This window comes from Dipteris shenzhenensis, chromosome 12 (assembly GCF_047967505.1).
Source record: "Dipteris shenzhenensis isolate YYH24624 ecotype China chromosome 12, Dip_SZ_1.0, whole genome shotgun sequence".
In the NCBI taxonomy this organism is placed as follows: Eukaryota; Viridiplantae; Streptophyta; class Polypodiopsida; order Gleicheniales; family Dipteridaceae; genus Dipteris; species Dipteris shenzhenensis.
The window spans coordinates 14,566,131-14,591,103 of NC_141607.1; the positions used below are offsets into that span (position 1 = coordinate 14,566,131).

General features: G+C 43.6%; 1 protein-coding gene across 1 annotated transcript in view; it reads right to left on the reverse strand.

Moving 5' to 3' along the window:
* The window catches only part of LOC147895860 (endoribonuclease Dicer homolog 4-like), a 92,491-nt gene that overhangs the window by 33,451 nt on the left and 34,067 nt on the right, over positions 1-24,973 (reverse strand). The window contains exons 10-13 of the mRNA XM_087382432.1: positions 9,610-9,697; positions 6,213-6,393; positions 5,910-6,070; positions 5,588-5,806 (exon numbers count right to left, since the gene is read on the reverse strand). Of these exons, the coding sequence (XP_087238558.1) occupies positions 5,588-5,806; positions 5,910-6,070; positions 6,213-6,393; positions 9,610-9,697 (649 nt within the window). The remainder of the gene's footprint in view (positions 1-5,587; positions 5,807-5,909; positions 6,071-6,212; positions 6,394-9,609; positions 9,698-24,973) is intronic.

A 24,973-nucleotide genomic window follows, 5' to 3' on the forward strand; every position in this document is an offset into this window, starting at 1 on the left:
CATATGTGTCATTGAGGCAACATACATGGGACAAGTGGTTGCCATTGTTGGAGTTTGCCTACAATGATAGGAAACATTCATCTACTGGGTTCAGTCCGTTTGAGCTGAACTATGGTTATAGGCCAGTCAATCCAACTATAGTTGGAGTACCTCAAAAAGTGCCTAGTGCCGCGAACTTTGTAGTTCAGATGCGGGAGATGCTAGCACTTGCGAGAGCTAATATCCGCCAGGCTATGGATAGAGCCAAGGTGTATGTGGATGAAAATCGGTCTATAAGAGTATTTGAAGAAGGAGAAAAAGTTTTTCTCAGAATTCCTTCGCACTCGAAGTCGTTGACTTCAGGAGAATGTGCTAAGTTATCACCTCGATACTGTGGGCCGTGGTTAATTCTAAAGAGAATAGGCAGTGTAGCCTATAAATTAGAATTGCCACAGGGGTGTAAGGTGCACCCGGTTTTTCATGTTTCGCGCTTAAAGAAATTTTTGCATACAGGTGACTCACTAATCGAAGGTGTGGTTTTGTTTCAGGAGATAGAGGATATTGCAAGGCGCAAACCAACAAGAATCTTGGACCGAGGAACAATGCAGATACGAAATCGGAAGATACCCACGGTGTTGGTTGCATGGCATGGTCAGCCTCTATCAGAAGCTACCTGGGAATCCGTATACCAGTTACGGAGAGCGTTCCCAGATTTCATCATCGAGGACACTGATGCTTGAAGAGGGAAGGAATGTTATGCTCTAGCCGAGATAGCATGACCTCGGATAGATCGGTGGGCATTTTCTCTTAGATGACCAACTTTTGTAATAGTTAATGTGCGTAATTAAATGGTCAAGAGAAGTAACTGCCAAGGTCCTAGGTGAGGGCGAAATGGCATTGACTAGATAGTTCTGAGTGCTAAGGCCTAGGTGCACCTAAATGTGCAATAATGCCAAGGGGCAAGTGGAGTTTAATGTGCCCCAAGAGAGGGGTAAAATGGTGCACCAAGTGAAGAGGCCAAAATGTTGACATTTGGCAAGGAGAACTATCTAGGGAATTGTGGGTCTCGGGGATAAGGATAATGAAAATAACGAAGAGCATATACGAAATATGATGCATCAACGATCCCTGAGAGTTGGCTGGGAGGAATAATTCTAAAGCCATCGCCCGTGATAATTAACACGACGAGGAGAGATTTATTAAGAAGAGAAACGACGAGATAGAAGAAAGACCTTTACATTCTGCAAAGGAAATGGGCTGGAACAGTAGAGAGAGAAAGACTGCAGTAGAGAGAGAAAGACTGCAGCAGGAGAGAGAAAGGGGCTGTGGCTGCTCCAGGCTAGGTGAAGGAGAGAGGATGCTGCTGCTGTTCCAGAAGAGCTAAGAGGGGGCAGATTTCTGGAGAGGAGGGGCTGGAACTGTAGAGAGAGAATGTGCTGTTGTAGAGAGAGAAAGTGCTGCTGAGGTGAGAGAATGGCCTGGGGAGAAGCTGGCTGCACCCAAGGAGCTGGAGAGGTTCTGCTGCATCATCCAAAAGGAGGGAGAAGAAAAGTGACGAAATTTTCATGTGAGGAATGAAGGGGAGAGGCCTTCTTTTATAGGCTCAGCCCCCCCCCCCTAGGCCTAGAGTGGAAGGTGGACAGTTGTCCCAATTTTTGGTGGGCTGCAGTCCCAAAGAGGACAGCCCACAACCTGCCCCAAATCTGGAAGATTTGGGGCCAAACACTTGGCCTGCATGCCCTGCCACTTGCCATGCATGCTGCCACATGTGTGGGACAGGTGGACTGACCTGCCAGCTCAGATTCCATGTGGCAGTCTGCCACGTGTCAGCTGCCATGTCACTCCCAAAAACCCTAAAATTTCAAAGTTGTCAGAATTTAATTCTGATCGCACCCACGGGTTCCTAACAGCTTAGACTATCTATTGACGTACTCTAAGGTCATAATTGAGCCATACTGAGCTCATTTGTTTGTCGTCTTATCTTGTATCTCCATTACTCTTGGCATGCTGCCAGGCCCACACCCAAAGCTCAGGGAACATTCTCTTGAATGGTTCCTAGGTCGGTATGCAATCTGTGCATTTGATTGGTCCCATGTTTGGGTACTCAGGTGGGGTTTGGTTCCTAGATGTTCCTCTCAAAGAGAGGCCATCACTCTTGTGGGTCACTAATGCCCATAACCCCAAGCAAGGGGGTCCACCCTCAAATGCTAGACCTAGTCCCCATTGTCCGTAACTAAACAGTAGAAAAGCATTTCATTTCTTAATAAGCATTCTATTGAAAAACAAAAAGAAATAGTACCAAGCAAGTGGATACATGTTGAAGCAGGATGACATTCCCTCCGTCTTTCATTTGGTTGTCTGCAACTGAAATGTTTCCTCATAAGCATCCAGGATTTCAGGACACTCCTGAAATGCAGCTCTGTCCACCCATTGGGCATCGGTGGATGGGAGCCCTCTGAACTTCAAAAGGTACATTTTGCGAGTCGTGCCTCGACGTCCGGTAGTGAAGTTATGCAAAATAATTTGCTCTGGGATCAACAAGATCTCAATGTCCTCTACTTCACGTGCATCGTCCAGTGTGGGCTCTTGAGGTGGTTCCCCAATGAAGGGTTTCACCAAGCTTACGTGGAAGACATTGTGGATCTTCCAATGCTCTGGAAGTCTCAATCAGACTGAGACATCATTTATTACCTGCAACACCTGAAAAGGACCATAATATCGAAAGGATAGCTTGAAGTAGATGCGCTTTTTGCCCACTTTGGTTTTTAACCGGGCTTTCTCAAATTTCAATAAGACCCATTGGCCTTCTTTCACTGCAAACGCCCTCTGTCTTTTATTTGCAGCTGCTCTTTGTTTCTCCTGTGCCTTTGGAATGGCTGCTCGAACTGTGGCATAAGCAGAGTCATAATCCTCCACGAATTGATCAGCGGCAAAGATTTTCTCTTTTGTTTGCATGAGTGGAGTTGGTAAAGATCTACCATATACAATTTCGAAAGGAGCTTTTCCAGTGGAGGAATGAATTGTGTTGTTATAAGCAAACTCCACAAGAGGAAGGAATTTCTTCCAAAAGGTTTGCTGGTCATGTACATAAAATTTCAGCAAATCCAAGAGTGTACTATTCGTAACTTCAGTTTGGCCATCCGTTTGAGGATGAAAAGCTAAGGAGAAACTTAGAAGAGTTCCAAGGTTCTCAAACAAAGCCTGCCAGAAGTTACTAGTGAACTTTGAGTCTCTATCTGATACTATAGACTTGGGCATGCCGTGGTGTCTAAAGATGTGTCTAATAAATAAATGGGCAGCTTCAGGTGCCTTGAGATTCTTTCTACAAGGAATGAAGTAGGCTTGCTTGCTGAATCGATCTACTATCACCCAAATCATGTCATGATTTTGATTGGTCCTGGGAATTCCTGTAATGAAGTCTATGGTGATGTGTTCCCATGGTCTCTCAGGAATGGGTAGGGGCTGAAGTAAACCCTTGGGTTTTCCTCTCTCATACTTAGCTTTTTGACATGCGAGACGAGCTAAAATGTAGGCAGCAGTGTCCTTTTTCATGTTAGGCCAGTAGAAAAATTTATCCATGGCTGAAAAGGTGGCCACAATACCCCTATGACCAGCATAGGGTGGGTTATGGCTTTCCTCCATCACTTTAGATCTAAGCTGCTTTGTGATACATAGTTTGTTCTCCATGAATAAATAGCCATCCCTGATGTGGTAGGCATGATGGGTGCCTCCATCTTTCAAATGTGCCCATGGCTGAGCAAAATCAGCATCTCCCTCATAGAATTCTTTGAGGGCTGTTAGCTCATCATGATAGGGAATTGATATATGGTGAAGCCGTGGTCTACGAGAAAGGGCATCAACCACTACATTCTCTTTTCCAGGAGTATATTGTATCTGAAAATGAAATGATTGCAGAAAGGTAGACCATTTCATATGTCTCTCTCTAATCAGAGGTTGAGTTAGAAAATATTTAAGACTTTCATGATCAGTTTTTACAAGAAAATCTACCCCTAAAAGATAATGTTTCCAAAGTTTGAGAGCATGAATTACAGCTAAGAGTTCTTTTTCATAGATATCATAATGAAGTTCAGCATCTCTTAGCCATCGGCTTTCAAAGGCCACAGCATGACCATCCTGGGTAAGAGAAGCCCCAAGGCAATCGCCACTGGCATCAGCTGCTACTAGGAATGGTTTCCTTAAGTCAAGAATGATAAGTACAGGAGCTGTAGTCAGGGCATGCTTTAGAGCATTAAAAGAGTCCTTTTCTTTTTGGGTCCATCTGAACTTCAGATTTTTCTTAGTGAGATCATGTAGAGGGGCTGCAAGTTCAGCAAAATGCCAAATAAACCTTCGGTAATATGAGCATAGGCCTAGAAAAGACCTTACCTCATGGGCATTCTTCAAGTCAGGCCACTCTACAATTGTCTGTATCTTGGCTGGGTCCATACGGACACCTTCTCGTGAGATAATGTGACCAAGATAGTGAATCTCAGGAAGAAAGAACTCACTTTTCTTCTCATTGATGTGAAGAGCATTTTCAGCTAAGATTTGAAATACAATCTTTAGATGTTCCTTATGCTCTTCCTCATTCTTGCTGAAAATGAGGATGTCATCAAAGAAGACGGCAGTGAACTGTCTATAGTTCCTGAACAACCGTTCCATCAGTCGATTGAACGTGGCTTAGAAAGCAATGAAAGATTAATTTATAGCAAGGTGCATCTTGGATCAACAAAGCCAACTCTGCTAAAAACTATTATCAAAGAGTGCCCTGATTTGTTCCCCTGCATATATGACAAAAGGTTAGTGAAGATTGCACTGGTCACAAGAGTTCTGCCATCCAACTTTTTCAATTATGTCGGATGTGCATATGCCAGAGAAGATCAACAAAGGTGATTTGCAAGGTCGAATGAATGGAGAACAAGCCTTTGCAGCTAGAGCAGAGGCTTTAATGGAAAAAGAGGCAGGTTCAATTCACAAAGATGCACAAAGACATTTGATACTTCAAACAATTCTGGAAAAGGATACAACAGTCATACGGATCATCATCAAGCCAATCAAGAAGATCAATCCTGCTTCTCATAGCAGATGGGGACATGGACTCCAACAAGAAGAGGACACCCAAGGAGAATCCACAAATAAGGAATCGGTAATTGCAATTATTGCAATATCATAGGACATTTGGAATTGAACTCTACAAAGAAACAAAGGGATGATGCAAAACAACGATTAGGACATTACATCAACTTCTATGATTAGCAAAATAAAGATCAACAAAATCAATTTGCAAAGACTGCTTCAACTTAGGAAGAAAGCATAACAAAGATATGCATGTTCTCTCTTTTTTCACTTATTCCGAGCGATTTTCCTCAGCCAAAGTTTTGTGGACTCACAATTATTAATCTTGATAATCGGGCCCTATATCTGGTTAGCTTATCATTCCAATCTACAAGCTGTACTACAATTTAACAACTGAGCACAAACAGACAAGTACAATGGGATGACAAGAACAGTCCTTATGTACGTTAGACTATGATTCTAATAACAAGAAGTACTACAACTGAATAACTGGAGAAAAAGTTACATAGGGGGTTGACAAGAACAGACTCACTGATCTCCTGGCAGCTTGGAGCAAAACTGATAAAGAAGTTCAACACTATAATTCAAATTCACAGTTGCTCCAGTGCACTGCACTTTAAAACTCTCAATTTTAAAATCCTCTTGATGTTTTGCTTCCAAGGGAACATCATGCCCACGTAAAATGTTCTCTTTAATGAGACTCTCACTGTCAATTAAATGTGCCAATAGCTCCTCTTGCATTGGATTTCCCCTGCACAGCTTTCATCCAAACAATTGCTACCACTTATATTGATATGGAGTTTTCACTGCAAACATCACATCAGCATGCTCAAATATAATAACAGGACTTATACCTCTCTTTTAGAAGGACATAATAAGACCCCGGTGAACGAGCACGTCCACGAGATTGTATAAAACTTCGTACAGTCTTTGGCAAGTCAAATTGAATCACTAAGCAACAGTCCTGTATATCTAGACCCTCTTCAGCCACATTGGTTGCTACAAGCAGGTTCACCTAGCCAATACAATACTTTCAAATTTGAGAAGACTTTGGCAGTCTGTCTTTGTATATAAGACAACAATTAAAATCTGCATAAGTTGAACCGATGCACATAGCTAGAATGACAGTGAACTTAACCTAAATAGAAAAGACTGACCGTTCCGGACTGAAAATCATGTAGTGTTTTCTGCATCAGTGTTCTAGATGAGTTGCTCATCCTTGAATGAGAGCCGACAAGGTATTTGCATCGTATAGATTTGAGGCTGCAAAGCAAACTTGCCAAAGCCTTTGCAGCTACCACTCTTTCTACGAAGACTATGCCTTTAAGTTGTGAAACACTGTCATAGAAAAGAAAAAGTAAGATACCCATTCCTTGCAATTTAATAGGCAGTTTTAAAAGAAGTTTGTTGAACGTACTACATTACAAGCACCTTTTATGTGCTGCTTTCAGTCCTTATTCTTTCTTGTAATATGAGGATAAAAAATCAACAGGTGTATTGAGGGTGATTAATTCATATTTACACCCAAAAGAACTAGATTACCAACAAAACCTTTAGAAAAAGGACCGAACTTCAAAGCATATGATTGGAACCAGTTAAGAATGGTTCAATTTATGGTGACTAGGCGACATCCTCATTAGGATTTTAACATACAGTTCTCCCTGCATATAAACAAGACCTTTTGTTCACAATAAAAAAATATTTATAAAGTCTTCTTTGTCCTAGAAGACAATCTCTTGCAATGCTTTATCAACTAACCTTAGTGCTTTCCTGGAGAACCCTTGACGAAAGGCAGGATCGACAAGATATGGCCATTTAAGTGGAGAATGCATGGTTGGCAGAGAAGCAACTAGTAATATGAAGTCTTATCCAGGCAATGAGCACCCTTGATGATCTTTCGGTCCTCAAAAGGAAATGGACTGTAAGGACCATCAATCCATAACAGATTGCCTTCAATATAAATTTTGCAGGTTTGTGAGCACTTCGGGCATGATGTCAATGGATGTTTCTATGTTAAGGGCGTGCAAAAATCAAGCAAATGCCTCAACCACTTAGTACGCACCCATTTTAGTGGTCGACTACTTAGTCAATGCTACTTGTCCACCATTTGCCTCTTCTCTCCCCACTTCCCCTTCAATCACCTATAACTCCAACTTTGACGCCCTCCCAATTGCTTCCTCAAGGGGTGGAGGATCATACTATGCCCCTTTGAAAGATGATAGAAAAATTGGAAGATACTGATGAGAGCCTTTGCCACTACCAATTCATCCTCTATCTCCCAATGCTACAAGACTTGAGGTGGGACTCCCAATGAACCACCCTCCTAAAGTTGGTAGACCAATGGGCTATACAACATCTAGGCGTAGTCATGGGTGCCAATATAGGTAATGGTATTATACGCAGCATCAAGATTTTTCACAGAAGCATTACTAAGTCGTAGGCTTCTTGCTGTTTAGCATTACTAAGACTTAGCATTTTTCATAGAAGCCTTCTTGCTGTTTGCAATCTGGGCAAATATTCTTCACGTTATATTTCTTATTGATGCAAGCCTGGAGCAATGCTTTCAATACTAATTCTGCCGATCTTTTGTTGTTGTGAGAAGGACTTTTGACGGGTTGCTCATCTTCTTGAGTCTCTTCTCTGCCAAATTTTTTCTCCCCATAACATTAGAAAATCTTTCTACTAACTTGCAACTCCTTATCAAGTGCCTCATGAGAATTTGTTATGATGGATATGGAAAAATCTAATGACCCTCCTTTGGTTGAAGACCCCAAAGGTAGTCCATGATTGGGGCACTAACCGGGCAGTTAATCACAAGTTCGTTGATCTTGGAGAATGCAAGAGTTGCTTCAGTAGAAGGTATTCTCCTCATGCTTGTTACATTCCATAGCCACCTTGGTTGTATTATATAGAGGCAGTGTCTCCAAACAATATTGTTATTTGCTCCAGGATTTGGTATAGCCTTTGCACGTGTGAAATCATTTGCAGAGTATTCTCAAAATTTGGGGCTTTTGAGAGCTTTTGCTCTCCTTATCTTCCTTCTACTGTTTGAAATCTTCTCGAGCCATTTCAACAGCTTGGAAAGCCTACATTTTGAGGTTCATACTTTGGGACAGGACATTGAGTCAGATTTTTAGACATTGAGTCTTTTCTGCAAGACATTGAGTCAGATTCGCATACATTGGGTCATTTGCAAAATTTAAGCAAAATTTGGGGCTTTTCTGCACTTGCCCTCTTTTTGGCCTATAAGCCCTCATTAAATTTGGGGCTTTTGCCAGATTTGCTGCTTTTGTAGTGAACATTGCCTGCCACAGTCACATTTGGGTCACATCTGCATTTGCCCTTTGATTTGGGTTGGAAATTTGCAGATATTTGCTGTCATTTTTTGGACAGCCAGCTTTTGCAGTGATAGCCTTGAGGCTTTTGGATTTTCAGGTCTCTTTCAGGGTATCACATTTGCTATGGCTAGGAACAATCAAGATCTATTTGGCGTTCTTCGTGAAGATGATAAGCCATTATTCCTGATCATGCATTTGCTTCACAGCAGACAAGAAGAGGCAAGGCTTCCAAGCCTATGGGCAAGCCAAAATCTGCGCATAGCAGCTGCAATTCCTCCCATGCATCTAAAAATACAGCAGATAAGTCAAAGAAGAAAATATGCAACTATTGTCGCAAGCCTGGACATGACATTTCAAAATGCAGGAAGCGCATTGCTTCGGAGAAAAAGAAAGCAGGATTGACAGTTAATGCCTCACATGCTATTGAATCCCATGAGCCAGCAGATGCTTCACATGCACATGCTCTTTAGGATGATTGGGCATGGGCTGTCCATTGTTCATTTGATCCCTCCAAAGCTGATGCATTCTTTACTGCTAATGATGCTCCGTCCTGGTACTTTGATAGTGGTGCTTCAAAGCATGTCACATCTTGCAGACGGTTGTTTCACTCTTTAGCTGATGCACCTCGAGGGGTGACTGTCACATGTGCTAATAATGCTTCATATGCTGTAAAAGGAATTGGAGATGTGCAGGTCACATCTATTTCAAGTCATCCTGTCACTTTGACAAATGTTCTCTTTGTGCCTGGAATTGAAGTCAACTTGATCTCAATTTCAGCAATTGCTACTTCAGGTTTCAGAGTGATTTTTGATGGCTACAGATGCCTAGTTTATGATCTTCGTGATGACAATGCCATAGTTCTCACTGGCACTTTGCAAAAGGGGCTTTATCACCTTGATCACCACTCAGCTGCACTTTCTATTGAAGCATTTGCAATTTCAGATTCAGAGCTGAAGAATAAGATCTTCAATTAGAGGGTTTCATCCAATTCAATGTGAGCCCTCCTGAAAATTTAGGAATTTTACCTCACTAACCAATGATTGAACATACAAACATGTTTGATTTGTACATTAGATGATTCAAAAGGTGAGCACTAATACATTCAAGTATAACCAAGAACCTACTAGATGTAGCCCATAGCAAGGCAAATCCACTTATAACAAATCCACAACAACTGCAATTATTAGCAAAACCAACAAGGATAGATGAAGCCTACCGAAACTTGGAGAGTACATCCACCAAAGTAGCGACTTTATCTGAAACAAGATCTGGCTTTAGGTTCTCTGCACTTAAAGCTTCGACACCTATCACCCACAACTATAACATTACATTGATACGATACAATATAGATGAATGTTATCATATTAAAGCACTTAATATTTTTTTAGAAATGTCATAATCAACATGAAATACAAGACTCCTTTGATCGATTTCCTAGCATACAATGTTAGTAGTAGAAGGAAAAGGATGAAGGTCAATCCACCATATGAACAGAATATTTCCAAGAGAGCTTCATTAAGGTATGAATGATGGACGTCTAAGGTAAATTGTGAAAACATGTATGCAGGAAATTCTCCTCCGTTTCTTTATGGAGCACATATTAGTGCTTGGCTCCATACCATCATCGTAAGTTTGACAGTTTCTGCATGTAGAGAATGAATGATCAATGCAAAAAAATACAAACAAGGAAGGCTACATTCAAAGGATGTTTCACTCTGAAAGAATTAAATTTCTTTTGTTTTTTTTAAACGAAGAAAGAATTAAAATTCTCATCTTTTTTTGGAGGGAGGAAGGCTATCACATGTGCCTGTATATGATCCCTACAAAAAGCCTCCACATGCAACACCCCATCTTGTGATGAATGCAAGCCTTTACAAGACATCTTAACACCTAGAACAAGACAGAAACGAGTATCCCTTTTCAGGTATTATTCATAATTATGTTCAGTTTTTCACTACTTTCCCATAATTAGGTAGTGTGAGGAATTTTTAACTCCACCAAATCTATAACTAGAGATGCAACTGAGTAGATTGGGGTTAACCTGGGATTCATTGTCCAATTGCTAAGTCCAATGACTTGTTCAAGTAAGGTGGGCTCATAATAATTTAAGACAAGTACCCTAGTGGTGACATACAAATACCAAGTGGATAATTAAACCTCCACTCACATCTCTCCAAGCACCTAAAGATAGGAGTCGCTAATAGCTGGACTAGCACACCTCATTATTAGTATGGTTTTAGGGTGTGAGCTGCTACTTGGAAATTGATAGCAAAGCAACATATCCATAAGGTGGCAATAGTATGAAGGATTATGGGTTAGTTTGGTAAGCAAGTAGACCCCTTCTAATGATGTCATGACTATTAGGCACGCATGATTGTCACAGATGTTTAATGGTTAGGTCATTCTTTATATGGTGACAAAAGAGCTACGTGTTTGGCCAACCTTGAGCTCACAGATCACTAGATCCTAGACACTTAATGGACACACCCTGTCGAAATTCCAGTGGGTGCATGCCCCACTTCAGAAAAATGCAGTGGTATATGCTCACAAAAAGATTGTCATTGGCAGCCAATGTACATTTAAACCAGCATCTTAGGGGAAGCCATCCCTATGGTAAGTCATCTTCAAATCTCTAAGGCTGTCAAATATACGGTCTATGCCTATTTGACAAATGTTTAGGACAACCCCTATGCTTGCGACGAGTCACCTCTAGATTCTGATAGTCGATTTTATTTGAAACTTATCCTGACTACTTTCTCAATGATCTACCCAAAGAACTACCTTGCATTAGGCCCAAAGGCCATAAAATAGATCCAGCCCCATGTAGTTCTGTCCTAACACTGCTTCATATAGGCTTACTTTGGCCCAAGAAGAAAAATTTTGGAAAAAAGTAGAAGATCTACCACATAGGGTTATAATCCAGCCCTTACTATTCTTTAGCCATCTAAAAGATGGAACTTTCAAAGCGTGTATAGGGCCCTTTAAAAAATAATTGTTAAGAGTGGGTTCCCTATTCCTCGAATTGCTGATATGAGAATTGACCTTAAAAGTGTATACCACCAAGTCTAGGTGGATGTTCATAAGATTGCCTTTAGGACAAACTTTGATTGTCTGAATGTTTGGTTGTGCTCTTTGACGTCCTAATGCCGCAGCTGCATTTAACCATACGATGGAAAGAGCTTTTTGTCAACACCGATATTTTGTGGGCATCATCTTTGATGATATTTTAATATTCAACTCTCATGAAGCCAAGCATCATGGACATCTAGAAGTTGTCTTCAAGCTCTAAAGGATCGAAAAATTATATATCAAAATGGGAAAACGAGTCTGTTCTTTAAATTAGAAATCATATTTGGGACACAATATTACTTAAGGTCAAGTAAAAATGGACCTTGCCCAAATAAAGACTATCCAAGAATGGCTAGAGCTTAAAGATATCAAGGTATGGTCTTTCCTTGCTCCTATTATCGACATTTCATCAAACATTTTGCCAGATAGTTGCTTCTTTACATGACTTTACCAAACGAATATTCCTTTTCAGTGGACGATAAAGAAATGGCAACCTTTTGCAGAATTGAAGGAAGCAATGATTCATAGACTAGTTTTAAAAACAATTAATCTTTAAAAGCCATTTCAGTTGAAGCTAACACCAATGGTTAAAGCATTCAAGCAGTACTCACTCAGAAAGGCCATCCTATAGCCTATGAGAGCTGAAGATTTAAGGATTCATAGTTGAACAATGACATTCATAAGAACAAGATGGCACTAGTACATGCAAGTAAAATACGGAAGCATTACTTGATTGGAAATGAGTTTTATTGTTAGAACTAGGAAAGTGTTTTGTTATTGTTAGAACTCACCATTGGAGTAAAGTATTTTCTTACCCCAAAAAGATTCAAGAAAAGCATATGAAGTGGGATCATTGCTTAGTCATGTTTCATTTCCAAATCTTGTATGATCCTAGAAAGAACGATATTGTAATTGATGCTTTGTCCAAAATTACTGCAGATCCAACATCTATGGGCCTCTCATGATGACTGCTATGAAAAGAAGCTATTTAGAAGATTTATTGATCATTTGGAAAAGGTTGCAACAAGGAGATTCAATTGTCTTATTCAACTTGACAATTATATACCTAAATGAATCCAGGAACATTCCCAAACTCATCCTCTAAAAACACAACATAGTGCAGTTTCAATCTCATGATAGTCACTCACAAGGTTGAAAACCATAAACTCCATCATGCATAGCAGGGACTAGCTACTATGACATCCCCACTGACGTCATCAGCGCCCAACAGTGGGTGTAGACCATAGTATAAAAATATGCTCTCACACATACAAATCCACACACCCACACATACTTGAGCATCCATTTATACAAAGTCTTCGTACTGAGTTTCTGTCGGCACTCCGGAGGTGAAGGGCAGACTCAGCCATGATGAAGGCTAGCACTAAAGGAGAAGGCTAATCAAAAGGTAGTCCAAAATCTCTTCATTCAAGCTACAACTACTTGTGAAGTCTAAACGTTTTCATTTTATAAAACTTGACAAGTGTATTGATAAACAAATGTTTGTGCATGAGTGTGCCTTTCTAAATTAAATTGATGAAGTCATGAATCACCATATATTGGGAAACATGGACAAGCTGCAGCCCTAGAATGACATTTCTTTTGGCCACTGCTTCGATAAGATATACATCACTTTGTACAAGAATGCTTGATATGCTAGAAGCTAAGTATTTACAAGATAACTACTTCTACTACCTCCAAAAGATTCTGCAGAAAAGACCATCATATGCCTGGGTCCATGAGGCACCTTGCTCTGCAGCAAGGGCTCATCAGCAGTCAATTTTGCAGTGAAAGGCTGAATTTCCTTACCATGCATGTGACTAATTTTGGATTCAGATGAAGAGCAAAGAAAGTGTTTCCCAGTTAATTGACTCTAATGGTATTTTGCAGCCAGATCCACAGGTGTCATGTAGATTGCTACAAATTACTATGCTTACCTTCTCACTGTAGACCCTGAGATGCCTGAGAGATAGTGCCACGCTAAGGGTTTGGCAGACTATTCCCTTGTTGGTAACTCCGGATTTGAGAATTTCACTTTATGCACCATTCACAAACATGAAATTAAGATCTGCATTATTTACCTTGCATAAGGGCAAATGCCCTGGCTCAGCTGGGCTTACCCCCTCATTTTTTACCGCTTTTTAAGAGCAACATTAGTGATCATGTTACTCAGTTCTGGCATTTGGATTTATTCCCTTGTCAATTACATCCATCTTATCTCTAAAAGGGGAGTGCAAAAATTTAGTCACATAGTGATGGCCAATGACACTATTGGGCACATTTTTTACCGCTTTTTGTGAGGAACATTGGTGATCATGTTACTCACTTTTGGGATTTGGATTTATGCCTTTGGGTGCAAAATTTTGGTCACATTGTGGAGGCCAATGACATATTGGGCACCACTTATAAAATTTTAGCACAAGCAACCAACCTTCATTTGTAGCTCTTATTGCCTCCTTCGATTCATGATACACAAACTGGCTTTGTGCATGGTTGTAGTATTTTTCAGAATATATTTTCCTTTTTTTAAGTGGGCTAGACATAGCGGTCATAACCTAGACTAGGGATCCTTGGAGGGCACAATGCTATGCTTTGGCTTTTCTATAAGGGGGTATTGTCTCTCTACAAATCATCCCACTACCAGATTCTTTTTTTCTTTCAAAGAAAGACTTCTATTATGTATGGAAGAAACTCCCAGTGCAAAGCTCTAGGAAAGAATACATCATGCAATCATGAAAAAACATAACCCAAATAGGACAAAATCAAACTCTCGTAAGAGAGTACATAAAATCCAAGGTTGAGGCTGAAAATGCCATCTCAACCCTGTGGGGATTTCAACAAGAATGGCGAGCCACTCCATTCTCTGAAGAAGATAGTCCTCCTTGTACAAGCTTCCCATGAAGATCCCTACATACTTCCCCAAATGGCCATCAAGGTATGTACTGTGTCTGTTTGAATGCTGGCGAATGTGTGTGATGAATGGGACTTGGGAACCATCTAAAGCCTCTGTGCATCTAGATCTCTAAATATGCCACACTGCTATGCTCGCCAGAATCCCCCAAGAAGTGTCTATAGAGGCATGTGGTGGTCTATATGGATAGCCAAGAAAGTCATCCAATGAGCATGACTCAATCAAATGTTGTCGAACCGAAACAACCCAAGAAGTGTCATGTCTCTCGTAAAAAAACTGAGGTTTGGACAAAGAGAGCCAAGCTACCTAGCCCCAAGTCATGACAAAGGAGAACGCATAAAGGTGCCCAATAGTCTAGTAATCCCTTTCCAAATGATCGCGCCTGTCTGCAGTCCCATAGGCAATAATGCTGAATAGACTCTTAAGCAGAAAGACAACAAATACATGTGGGACCTGTCCCAAACCGATTCACCACAATCCCTTCATGAATAGAAAGCCAAAAGAAAAGAGTTATTTTCCTATTCCTAAGGAATTTCCGGAGTCTCTTCCAAAATGACTTTTGCAAATCGACAAAAACCGGAAATCCTCCAAATGAGAGGCTCTCTGGTGAACCTCCAACCTTTGAAACTAAGCTGAAAACTCTGACATCACTGACCGTGTATCAAGAAAAGGGTAGGCTCTTCTCTCGGTGCCTTGAATCAATCCATTCCCAGTCCCCAAAATCCCACTACAAGCATTTTATGGGGACAACTCCATAGAGCCAAATCCTCCATGAAACCAAGGGAATGTGACGTGGGTTAGGGTCTAGATACCATCCTGAAGCAAAGAAGCACTAATCCACATGACCTCCAACCCTCACAAGCTGAAATGAAAAATGCGTACGTATATTTTATGTAGATCTAGACAGCTTGCCCTCAAAATGGACATCAAAGACCAGGGCATTCCTGTCAAATCCTCGAAATCCTATGACGTAAAGAGGAAGTAGACTGAGAAGGAGGCATGTCATGTGGAAGAACCCAATCCAAGAGTATGGATGCATCAATTTGCTGGATTCTTGCCGCACTCCTTTTGAGGTGACTTATTGTCTGGCAAGACCTCTCTCCCATCTAGACCACTGTATATAATGAGAAGTACCAAGTAGTCTGCCATGATCATCAAGTATACTATCATTTCACATGAGAAGCTATCTATTAATCTCTTCTTGAGAGGTAGGGAGAACTCTCCAAAGAGTCCTCCTAAAGCTAGCCCAAGCTTTCGGATAGCAGCCATAAAATGAAAGCAGCCCTGAGATGGGCTAAGGTGAAGATCCATCTGGTAGTATCCATCCAATCTCCACATGAGAAGGAGAACAAGATTGTTTACTTTGAATGAAGAAATCTTTCCATGGTTCCTATCTCAATAAAAATCCTCTAACCACCACCTTACATAATAGTGCTCTGCATTGCATGTCTAGGTCTGTTTGTTGAGGCCTCCTTCCTATATGGCGAGAATCAAAGTCTCCCAAGCCACCCTAACTCTGGTGTCTACGAACTATCTAGTTCACTTCAAAGAAAATTTCTTATAGGTCTTTTTAGTTCAGTGATGCAATCCCTAGAATGGCACCAACAAGTGCAGACAATCCATGCCCTGGCCAACAGGACCTAATTGACCACCACTACCCCTGGGAAGCAAGGTCAGCAAGATCAAGTTTGGCTGAGCTCCAAAAAAGGAGCTTCCTCTCGATACTCTCCCCAACACTGGGGAAAATTGCGCGAAGCCACACCGACCTGGCAGCCCAAGCACCTGACAAAAGCACCCCTTTGGATCCAAGTGAAACCAAAATCAGCCCCCTAGGCTAGAAGCCATTGGATTTGTTTTTTCCCTCATATAAGAGCCCCCATGCAAAATTGGAATCCCCTCCACAAAACGATTTGATCACCTCATCCATCCTATGTGAGAGGAAAGCTCGCCTCTTATGCCACGTCAAGCATCGTCAAGCGTCGTGAGGGAAAGTTTATTAAAGTCTACAGACCGATGGGTCTATGAGATTGATAGAAAACTTGATGCAGTGAGTAAGACGTTGGAGCTACTAAGCAACCATCCTAACCCATGCTAGAGAAAAAACTGTGTAGACATAGTCAATGATATCATCATGCATGTCATCATAGTCACAGACATCCCTGGCATAGATGGTAGGGTCCCTCCACGAAATGATCGGATCACATTATCCATCCTATGTGAGAGGAAAGCTCACCTCTTATGCCGCATCAAGATCGAGAGAAAGAAAGTTTATTAAAGTCTGCTAACGACCGATAGGTCTCTGAGATTGATAGAAAACCTGATACATGAGCAAAAGGGTGGAGCTACTAAGCGAGCATCCTAACCCATGCTAGAGAAAAAATTATGTAGACACAGTCAATGACATCATCATACAAGTCATCATAGTCATAGACATCCCTGGCATCATCATCATCATGGTAGAGAAAGAAAGAAAGAAAGATATATTAATGTCTGCAAGAGGCCTCGCAGGCCTATGACACGAAGGTGCAAAACCAAAAGTAACTGATACAAGTTGCTATGGGCTGAAGCAAAGGGCTCACTAAGGCCCTTGCTGAGAGCTAAATTGCTGAAGTAGTGAACAACATGGCAAAGTAGCAAATAGCAAAATAACAAAATACTATCAGCTCCTCAGAGCTAACGCTTTGAGAGCACACACAGGCTCCCCATATTCAAGTGCCAAGGTGACTCTTTGATGGGATGCGAGTAGCTCTCGTATCTGTCTGTCGAGCTGTCTCTCGAGGTGGTGGATGGCGTGGTCTCCTTGATCTCTGTATCCGATGGGTCATGTTGAGGGTGATGCCTCGTCTCTAGCGGTCTCCTCTAAGGAGGACTGAGATAGACCGAACCTCGATCGTGCGTCCTCTGGTCGCTCTCCCTGTTGTGTGTGGAGTGCGCTCCTCTCGTCTGGCAACATCATGGCGGTGACTCTCACTGCGGGTCCATGATGCTCTCATCTCATCAATCTCCTCCCCCTCATCCTCCCCAAGAGCCGACTCGGATGCATAGAAGTCTGTGACACATGCCTATACTCGGTCGATCTCAGTGACCTGTTGTCTCATCTCCTGATGCTCTCTGGTATGTCGCATCAATATATTTCTGTGTCGCCACATCTCAATCAGATGGAGTCCAACACACACCTGATCAAGAAAGTGGATCAGCCGTGTAAGTGGACCAAATCCAAGCCCCTCCTAAAAGAGGCAGTGATATCGCCCTCAGATCTCCTAGTATACTGGGCAGATAGACAGAAAGTGCTCCTCTGTCTCGACCTCTGGTGGCATAGTCTGCAGATCCTCTGCTCTCTGGGTATGCCTGTGGCTCTCCCTGCCTCAATCCTCAACTGATGTGACGAGACTCGCAACTGTCTGATGGCAATCCTTAGTGCATGTGAGACTCTCCTATCCTCAAGATACTGAGGTCTAATGATGAGACCATACTCAGAGACCCTCAGGAAGTGGTCATGGTAGAACTGGATCTTGGTAGGAAACTCCTGGTCTCCCCTCCAAGCCCGCGACATATGAAGCTGGAGGAGGTCCAACCGTATGATCCGGTTGATCTCATCTCGTGGGATCCTCTCGGGTGGCTCATCTATGCTGTACTGAAAGGGGGGGAGCCTATCCATCTGAATGTTGTGGCTACCAAACCATGTGGATATCCGTGCGTACCATGTTGTGTCAACACCACTCTGCCAATGGCCTAGGAGACTCCATTGCTAGCCTCGGTAATCTCCACTGAGGTAAGGCCCAGACTCGGTGAAGGAATGTCGCTGTCTGAAAGATGGCATCAACCTGGAGAGCGAACTCTACATGTATGATCCGGTGGGGGACCGAGGGCTTACTCCAAATCATCCTAGACCCCATGGTCACTTGTAGCCTCTCAAATCTCTTCCACTCTGTCGCTGAAATGTCACTCCCCCAAAAGGGTGCTGCATAAATGGCCGCCGGTCTCACAAGGGTGTCAAAAAGCCAACCCTTCGTCGGAGAGTCCTGGTTGGAAACACTGCCTCTCTAGTCGGCGGGCCAGAGCACCCTGCCCTCGTGTGAGTCATGTTGTAGCTGCAAGTGTCATCGTGAAACCTAGCCCAGTGAAAACTACCCCCAAATATGTGTAAGGCTGCACTATCTCCCCTGACTCACCTCAGTATGTAAAGCTATGGCGACAAGCCACTGCTCACGAGGTGTTGAAGATCATAACCTTGGTCTTTCCAAGGTTGACTGTCAAGTCTCTCTCTCTACATAACATCTCCAAAGCCTCTGGGTGTTTCTACAAACCCTCGGCTGAGGAGGATATCAGGACTATGTCATCTGCGTACAGCAGTATTTGCACCATCAGGTCAACCTGGAGCAAGCCCTTTCCACCTAGACGATCTACAAAGGATGTAATGTCATCAATATAGAGCCCTTAAAGAGTCGGTGAGAGTGGACAGCCTTGCTTCACTCCGATAGTGCTCTCAACCCAATCTATTAGACCACCTGGGGCACGTACTCTCCCTCTGAGGAACTCATATAAGACTCATCACCCCCCATATCATGATCTCTGGGAGCTGCGACTCCTGTAACCTCGTGATCAAGCGGAAGCGTGGTACAGTATCAAATGCATTACAAAAGTCTACAAAGCCAGTATAGACTTTCTGGTGCCTCAACTTCGCCTCCTCAATGATAGCCCTCAAGGTGAAGATATAGTCCAGGGTGGAGTGTTGTGTCCCAAAACCTGCTTGCCCAAGAGCCCGTTGCTCGTGACTCTTTGTGTGGTTGCTGATCTCTCTCTCTCTAGTACTGACTCATATATCTTAGCCAGAGTGTGGCCAATCGTGAGAGTACGGTAGTTCCTAGTGTCCATGAGTTCACCTGCCTTGTGTATCGGTACAATGGTAGTAGTGCTCCAAGTAGCCGGGAAGCCAGGGCATACGACATGATTGAATAGATGCACTAAAATCGCGGTCAAGATTTCATGCCCATGTGCAAAGTGCTCAGTGCATAGCCCCTCATGATGTAGAGATCTCCGGTATGAAGCCAGACAAGGGCATCCTGTACATTCTATGCTGTGAACAGGTGGCACGTAGTGGGCTTGGGCATAGTGATCATATCAGGTGGTGTCTAACCTGGGACATCATAGAGAGAGCATGCATGTGTGCCAAACATCTCGATCTGTGATGGGGATGGGTGGCTTCCCATCCGATAGGAGTCACCATCCCGTAGTAGGGTTCCCCCCACGAAAGGATCCAATCACCTCATCCATCTTCTGTATGAGGAAAGCCTGCTTCTTACGCCGTGTCACTCGGTGTGAGATCCATTGTGCCTTTGGTGCATCCAAGTGATGGATGTTGCATACATCTCCGGCACTATAAGGGAATCATCATTGAAATCTAGCAGGCCAACCTATCTGTTTCTAGTACGTGCATTGAGTCACGAAGGAGGAGGGTCTCGCTACTAGAGAGCTCCGTGATGTCATCATGAGTAGTCTCATGTGGGTTGTGTCCTTCCGTGGTGACTTCCCGTGCAACGGATGATGTATCTGGGAGAAAGTAACACACTGCAATGAAGATTGGGCATGTATCTAGTATCTGAATTCGCACCCACATATGTCGTGCATGCTCCTATATCTGGATCACAAATATGAAAAGGAAAGCCACGCCTCCCGACCCCTGTATCCCACTGTCTCCCCTCATCTCCTTCCTATGGGCTGATTCCCAGATATATCCCGTCACTGTCGGCAGCCCTCTTCCCGAGATTTCATGGGTCTCGATGTAGAAGATCATGTCTCTGTCGGTATATGTTTCCAATAAACCCCCAAGATCGGACCAAAGGGTACCATTGCAATTCCACACTACTACTTTCAACCCTCTTTGTGCATCCAGCCCATTGGTCCGAGACCGTCATAATTCCCCGTCCTCTTTCTCCCCCTATCTATTATTTCTCTCATGATCACTTTACCATCTCTATAGGTAGCCCACTTTCCTGCCTCTCTTGCTGCCATTACTCGTACCATTCCTTCTCTCCTGTATTCCTGATATAGAGAGTGAGGTCATCATCCAAGTATATCTTTGTCCCTTTCAGAGTTGCCCTCATAGTCATGAGGGTAGATCTATCCATGGCGGTCCAGAGTTTCAGTACTAAAGATCTTGTTGATGTCTCCGCCTTGCCCACCCTCCAAGCTGTCTCACACGTGAGATTTACGTCCATCTTAGTGAACAAAACTTGGGCATCTGCCATTGGAGTATCTCCCACTGTCAAGCCTCTTACCAACCCGTTTAATGCTTTGCTGGCCCTCCTTTTCTCTTCTTCAAGAGTTTCTGAAATGAATTCCTTCTTAGGGGCTGCTGCTCCCTTTTTAACCACTGCTGTCCATTCAAGCATCTCTTCTTTTCGTTTAGTAAGTTGTTGTGGCCTGCATGGCAGCCATCTCCCTCTTAAGGGTGGCTTTAAAGCCCTCTTCTGAGGTCCCTTGCATCTCTCTCATTTGCTGTAGTTCAGTCCCTAGTGCATGTATTTTGTCATTGAGGCTAGTTCTCTCGGTAGCCATCCTACTTCTATTTCTCCCACTCTTCACGCTTTGTCATATTAACATCCTCGGGAGGCCTCACGGGCCTATGGGACAAAGTGCAAAATGTCAAAATGACTTACAACATCTGGATAGACCAGAGAGTCGAGCAGTGCATATGGCAGCTCAGCTCAAAATTATTATAGCATAACTACATTCCCAAAACTACTCTGAAATCGGTCTAAATAACATCAGCTTAAGGCTAAGAGTCTTTGGGTCTAGTTTGCAACTTGAATCCAAATTTTGTGGGCCTGGCAGCCAGAAAACCATCCACCCTTCCGTCGTGTATCACTTTTGTGGATGATGGGCCTTTATGTTCAATATGCCAAGATTGTTTTGATACGACGACTGGTGAGTTCATTTGCCCTTTGTTTGAGCTGAGTCGGAGTGAGCTCTTCAAATATCCAAACTCTAGTACCCTTCAGCTTGCTGGTTTGTCTGAGAATCTTGATTCTTGAAATCTTTTCTTTGATGTAGACTTGTACTTGATTCGACTAATCCCATTCCATTTGTGGTATTGACTTCTTGAGTTGGGTATCCTTCTCTTCCTTAGTGTCTTCACCTTCCTCATCAAAACAGTTAATGCAACTATCTTGCAATCCCTCAACGCGTAAAAACTTCTTGTTTCTTGCTATGGCTTCTTGCTCTTGTACCTCTCCATAAATATCACATTTGTCAATCTTGTATTGCATTGTTTCTGTAATTTCTAGTCTCATAGATTTGAGCTGAGTAGTGACAATTTCTTGTACCTTGGTCACAAGCTGTGGTGCAAGAGCTGAAATATTACATTGTTGTAAAACTTCTTGCATTACCTCTTGTTAGCCATTCTGAGATTGGCTTCTCCAGAGAAGCAATGCAAAGCTTTGCATCCCTGAGTTGTCGTAGTAAGACGTAAATCTTCTCATGTGGGTCTCCGTGGCTTTGAAATCTGTGGTATGCTAAGGCATAGGGGGACGGTGTTGAAGCCATATCATTGTAGGATGGGCAAGAAAATTTCTGAATTTGTAACCATGCACAGTGCATAAGTGCAAAAAATCCCTTTGGGTTCAAAGAGGTTCATCTACTAGATACTCAAGCTGTCACGTGGACATTGGCATGACTCCCACACAGTAGGTTGGTCCATGTTCGCCACATCCTGGTTTGTTTGCCCTTGTTGGCGTCAGTCTAGGGACGGCATTATGCAGCTCAAGAGACATATCACAAACTTTCTTTGCAACAGACTTGATGGATCCACAGGTACATGGCTTGGGAGACTTTGATTCTTCCAGATCTAATACTCATTGTCGAGCTTTGCTTTGCAAGCTTATTGTCAGGGAACTAATGAGAGATCAGGAGCTGTGGAAGGGTCTTGTATACCTTATTTAGGTGGTGTGTGGTTCTGTAGATCTGAGGTGCCTTCCTCACCTGAATTTGGAGGATGTGAACACACCTGAAAGACGAAAACAACAACAACAAAAAAGAGCAAACGAAACAACTGAATTTGGAGGATGTGAACACACGTCACAACCGAAGTGGACTCGGGGTAAACAACAAGGCAAAGGCAGGACCCGCCTCAGCTTCTTCAGCATCTATCTCTACCTCAACCTCAACTCCCGCTACAGTGTCAGTTTCATTTTCAGCTCCAACCTCAGCTCCCTCTATCTCTATCTCTACTTCGACTTCAGTCCCCGCTTCAGGCCCAGCTCTAGTTCCCAGTCTCAGCTCCATCTACATCTACGATCAGTGACATACTCATGCCCATAGCGCCGGTTGTTGTTCCCTTTCCCTCTTCTCCTGTTACGCTTCACTCTCCCCTCTCCCTCTCAGTCAGCCCACCCTCCCACACCCCGTTGGGACTGCCTCATCCATTCCACTGTCATCTCCGTTCCTCACTCAGCCACCGTCCAGTTTTCGGACACAGTCCCACTCTTTCATGCCACAGTCACCACAGTTTCAGCATGGACATGGGTGGATTGACACACCAAAGGCCCGTGAGACCCTACTCACGGAGATACATAGTTTTCGTGAGCGTGAGATGGAGCTGGCTCGCTTCGCACGGGAGCAGGTCCGCTTCAACCAAGAGCAGAGCTGCATCATACAGGAGCAAGCTAGGGCCATTCGGGAGCAGGTGGGTCTTATTCAGGGACTCAGACAGGATATCATGCAGCTCCGACAGGAGGTCACAGCCATACACACTACCCCAGGGAGCACACCGGTGGTCGAGGCACAGATTGCGAGCATGCAATCTACTATTAAGGAGACTTCCAGATGGGTTGACGTGGCCAAACGGGAACCCGCAAGGGTCACCGTTTCGGCTACCCTCATGGAGCAGCAGCAGAGAGCTAGTAAGGCTCTCAACATCAGAGTACGCGGGATCCCACGCACTGAGGCTACACCGATGGTAGATGCAACTGAGTTCGTGACCGCTACCCTGGGTGTGGCTGAGCACAGGATAGAGAGGGCATGGCGGGTGGGGAGAGATCCCAACTGAGAGCAATCCCTGATCATACAATTTCATGACATTCAAGCACGACTTTCAGCTCTACGACGCAGGTCAGTCCTTCGAGATCAGCCAGCGATCTCTATGGATGAGGACCTCACACCTCTACAGGTTGAGGAGAGGCGCTCTTTGCTGCAGCAGCGGGATCAGGTCCGAAAGGAGGGGAAGTGGGCAGTGGTATGAGAGGGACGACTTCTTACACGTCCCCGTAGGACACCTGCCCCCTCCCCTACATAGGGAAGCGGGGCCTATGAGACTCAGATATCTGAGACCCTGTCCTGCACCATTTGGAACTGTAATGGTACCTTATGGTCAGAACCAAGGAACTTCTCGGAATCCTATACAGGCGACGACATAGTCTTCTATATAGAGACACATCAGAGTCCAGAGCGCCCTCTCCCAATAGTCAGCAGATATACATGGGAGTCTGCCTATAGAGATGAGACGAGGGGTACAGGAGAAGTTCGAGGTTCAGGTGGAGTTGCACTCCTTTTCAGATCCACACTTCGGGGGATCATTTCAGTAGAGCAGAGAGATACACATTCCAGATTTCTTTGGATCCGGACACATGGACAGCCAGGATCTGTTTGTCGCAGTTTGCTACGTCCCCCCGGAGACCTCCCACTTTGCCAGAGATATTCGAGGTGATGATGAGACATCCCCATTTGCTGCCCTTTATCAGTCCATCATTGACTTTTCTAGCCGCGGAGAAGTCCTTCTAGTGGGGGACTTCAACGCGAGGACAAGGACCCGTCAGGTACCACTTCTTGATTTCAGAGATGATTCCACTATACTGGCAGATGTTGACCTTGAGGAGGCAAGTATGCTACGGGTTTCAACTGACAAGCGAGGTCCACTCTCATCCTATGGGCAGGCCCTATTAGACCTAGGCAAAATACATGATCTCATAATCTATAATGGTCTTGACAGATGGCCCGCTTCAGGTGGTTTCACATGCTTTCCACATGGGGGGGGCTCTAGTGTTGTTAATTACATCATGGGATCCCCTGTCTTCACATCTCGCATTATTGACTTCACTGTAGCACCTCTCCCCCCAGGGGCTGATCACACATACCTTTTCTTTCGCATCTCCACTTCCCTTCGCACAGCACCTTCCACCCCACTCAGTGCTTACTCCACCTACCACGATATACGCTTTGATCAGGATCACTCACCTTCTTACTCTGACCGTCTGTACATACTTCTCGCTTATATTGACTTCATACCCCTTTTAGAGGATCGTGCTTCCCTTGTCGACCACTCACTACACGAGGCTGCCATTCACGCTTTTCCCCACACCACCCGCTCCACCCACCCACCACCCCCTGGAACCGTACCCTCTAATAGTTGGTACGATGATGAGATCAATCCAAGAGCTTTCCTTTCCTTGACTCAACAGTCAATAATGCCAGAAAAGTTCAGATTAGAGCCAGAGGATGGAGACTGTCCAGAGCTGATCACTGGGAGATCTTCCACATCACTCCAGACCTACGGAGATATTTTCTGAGAAGGCTTCGGAAATTCAACAGGAATAGGAAGCCAATC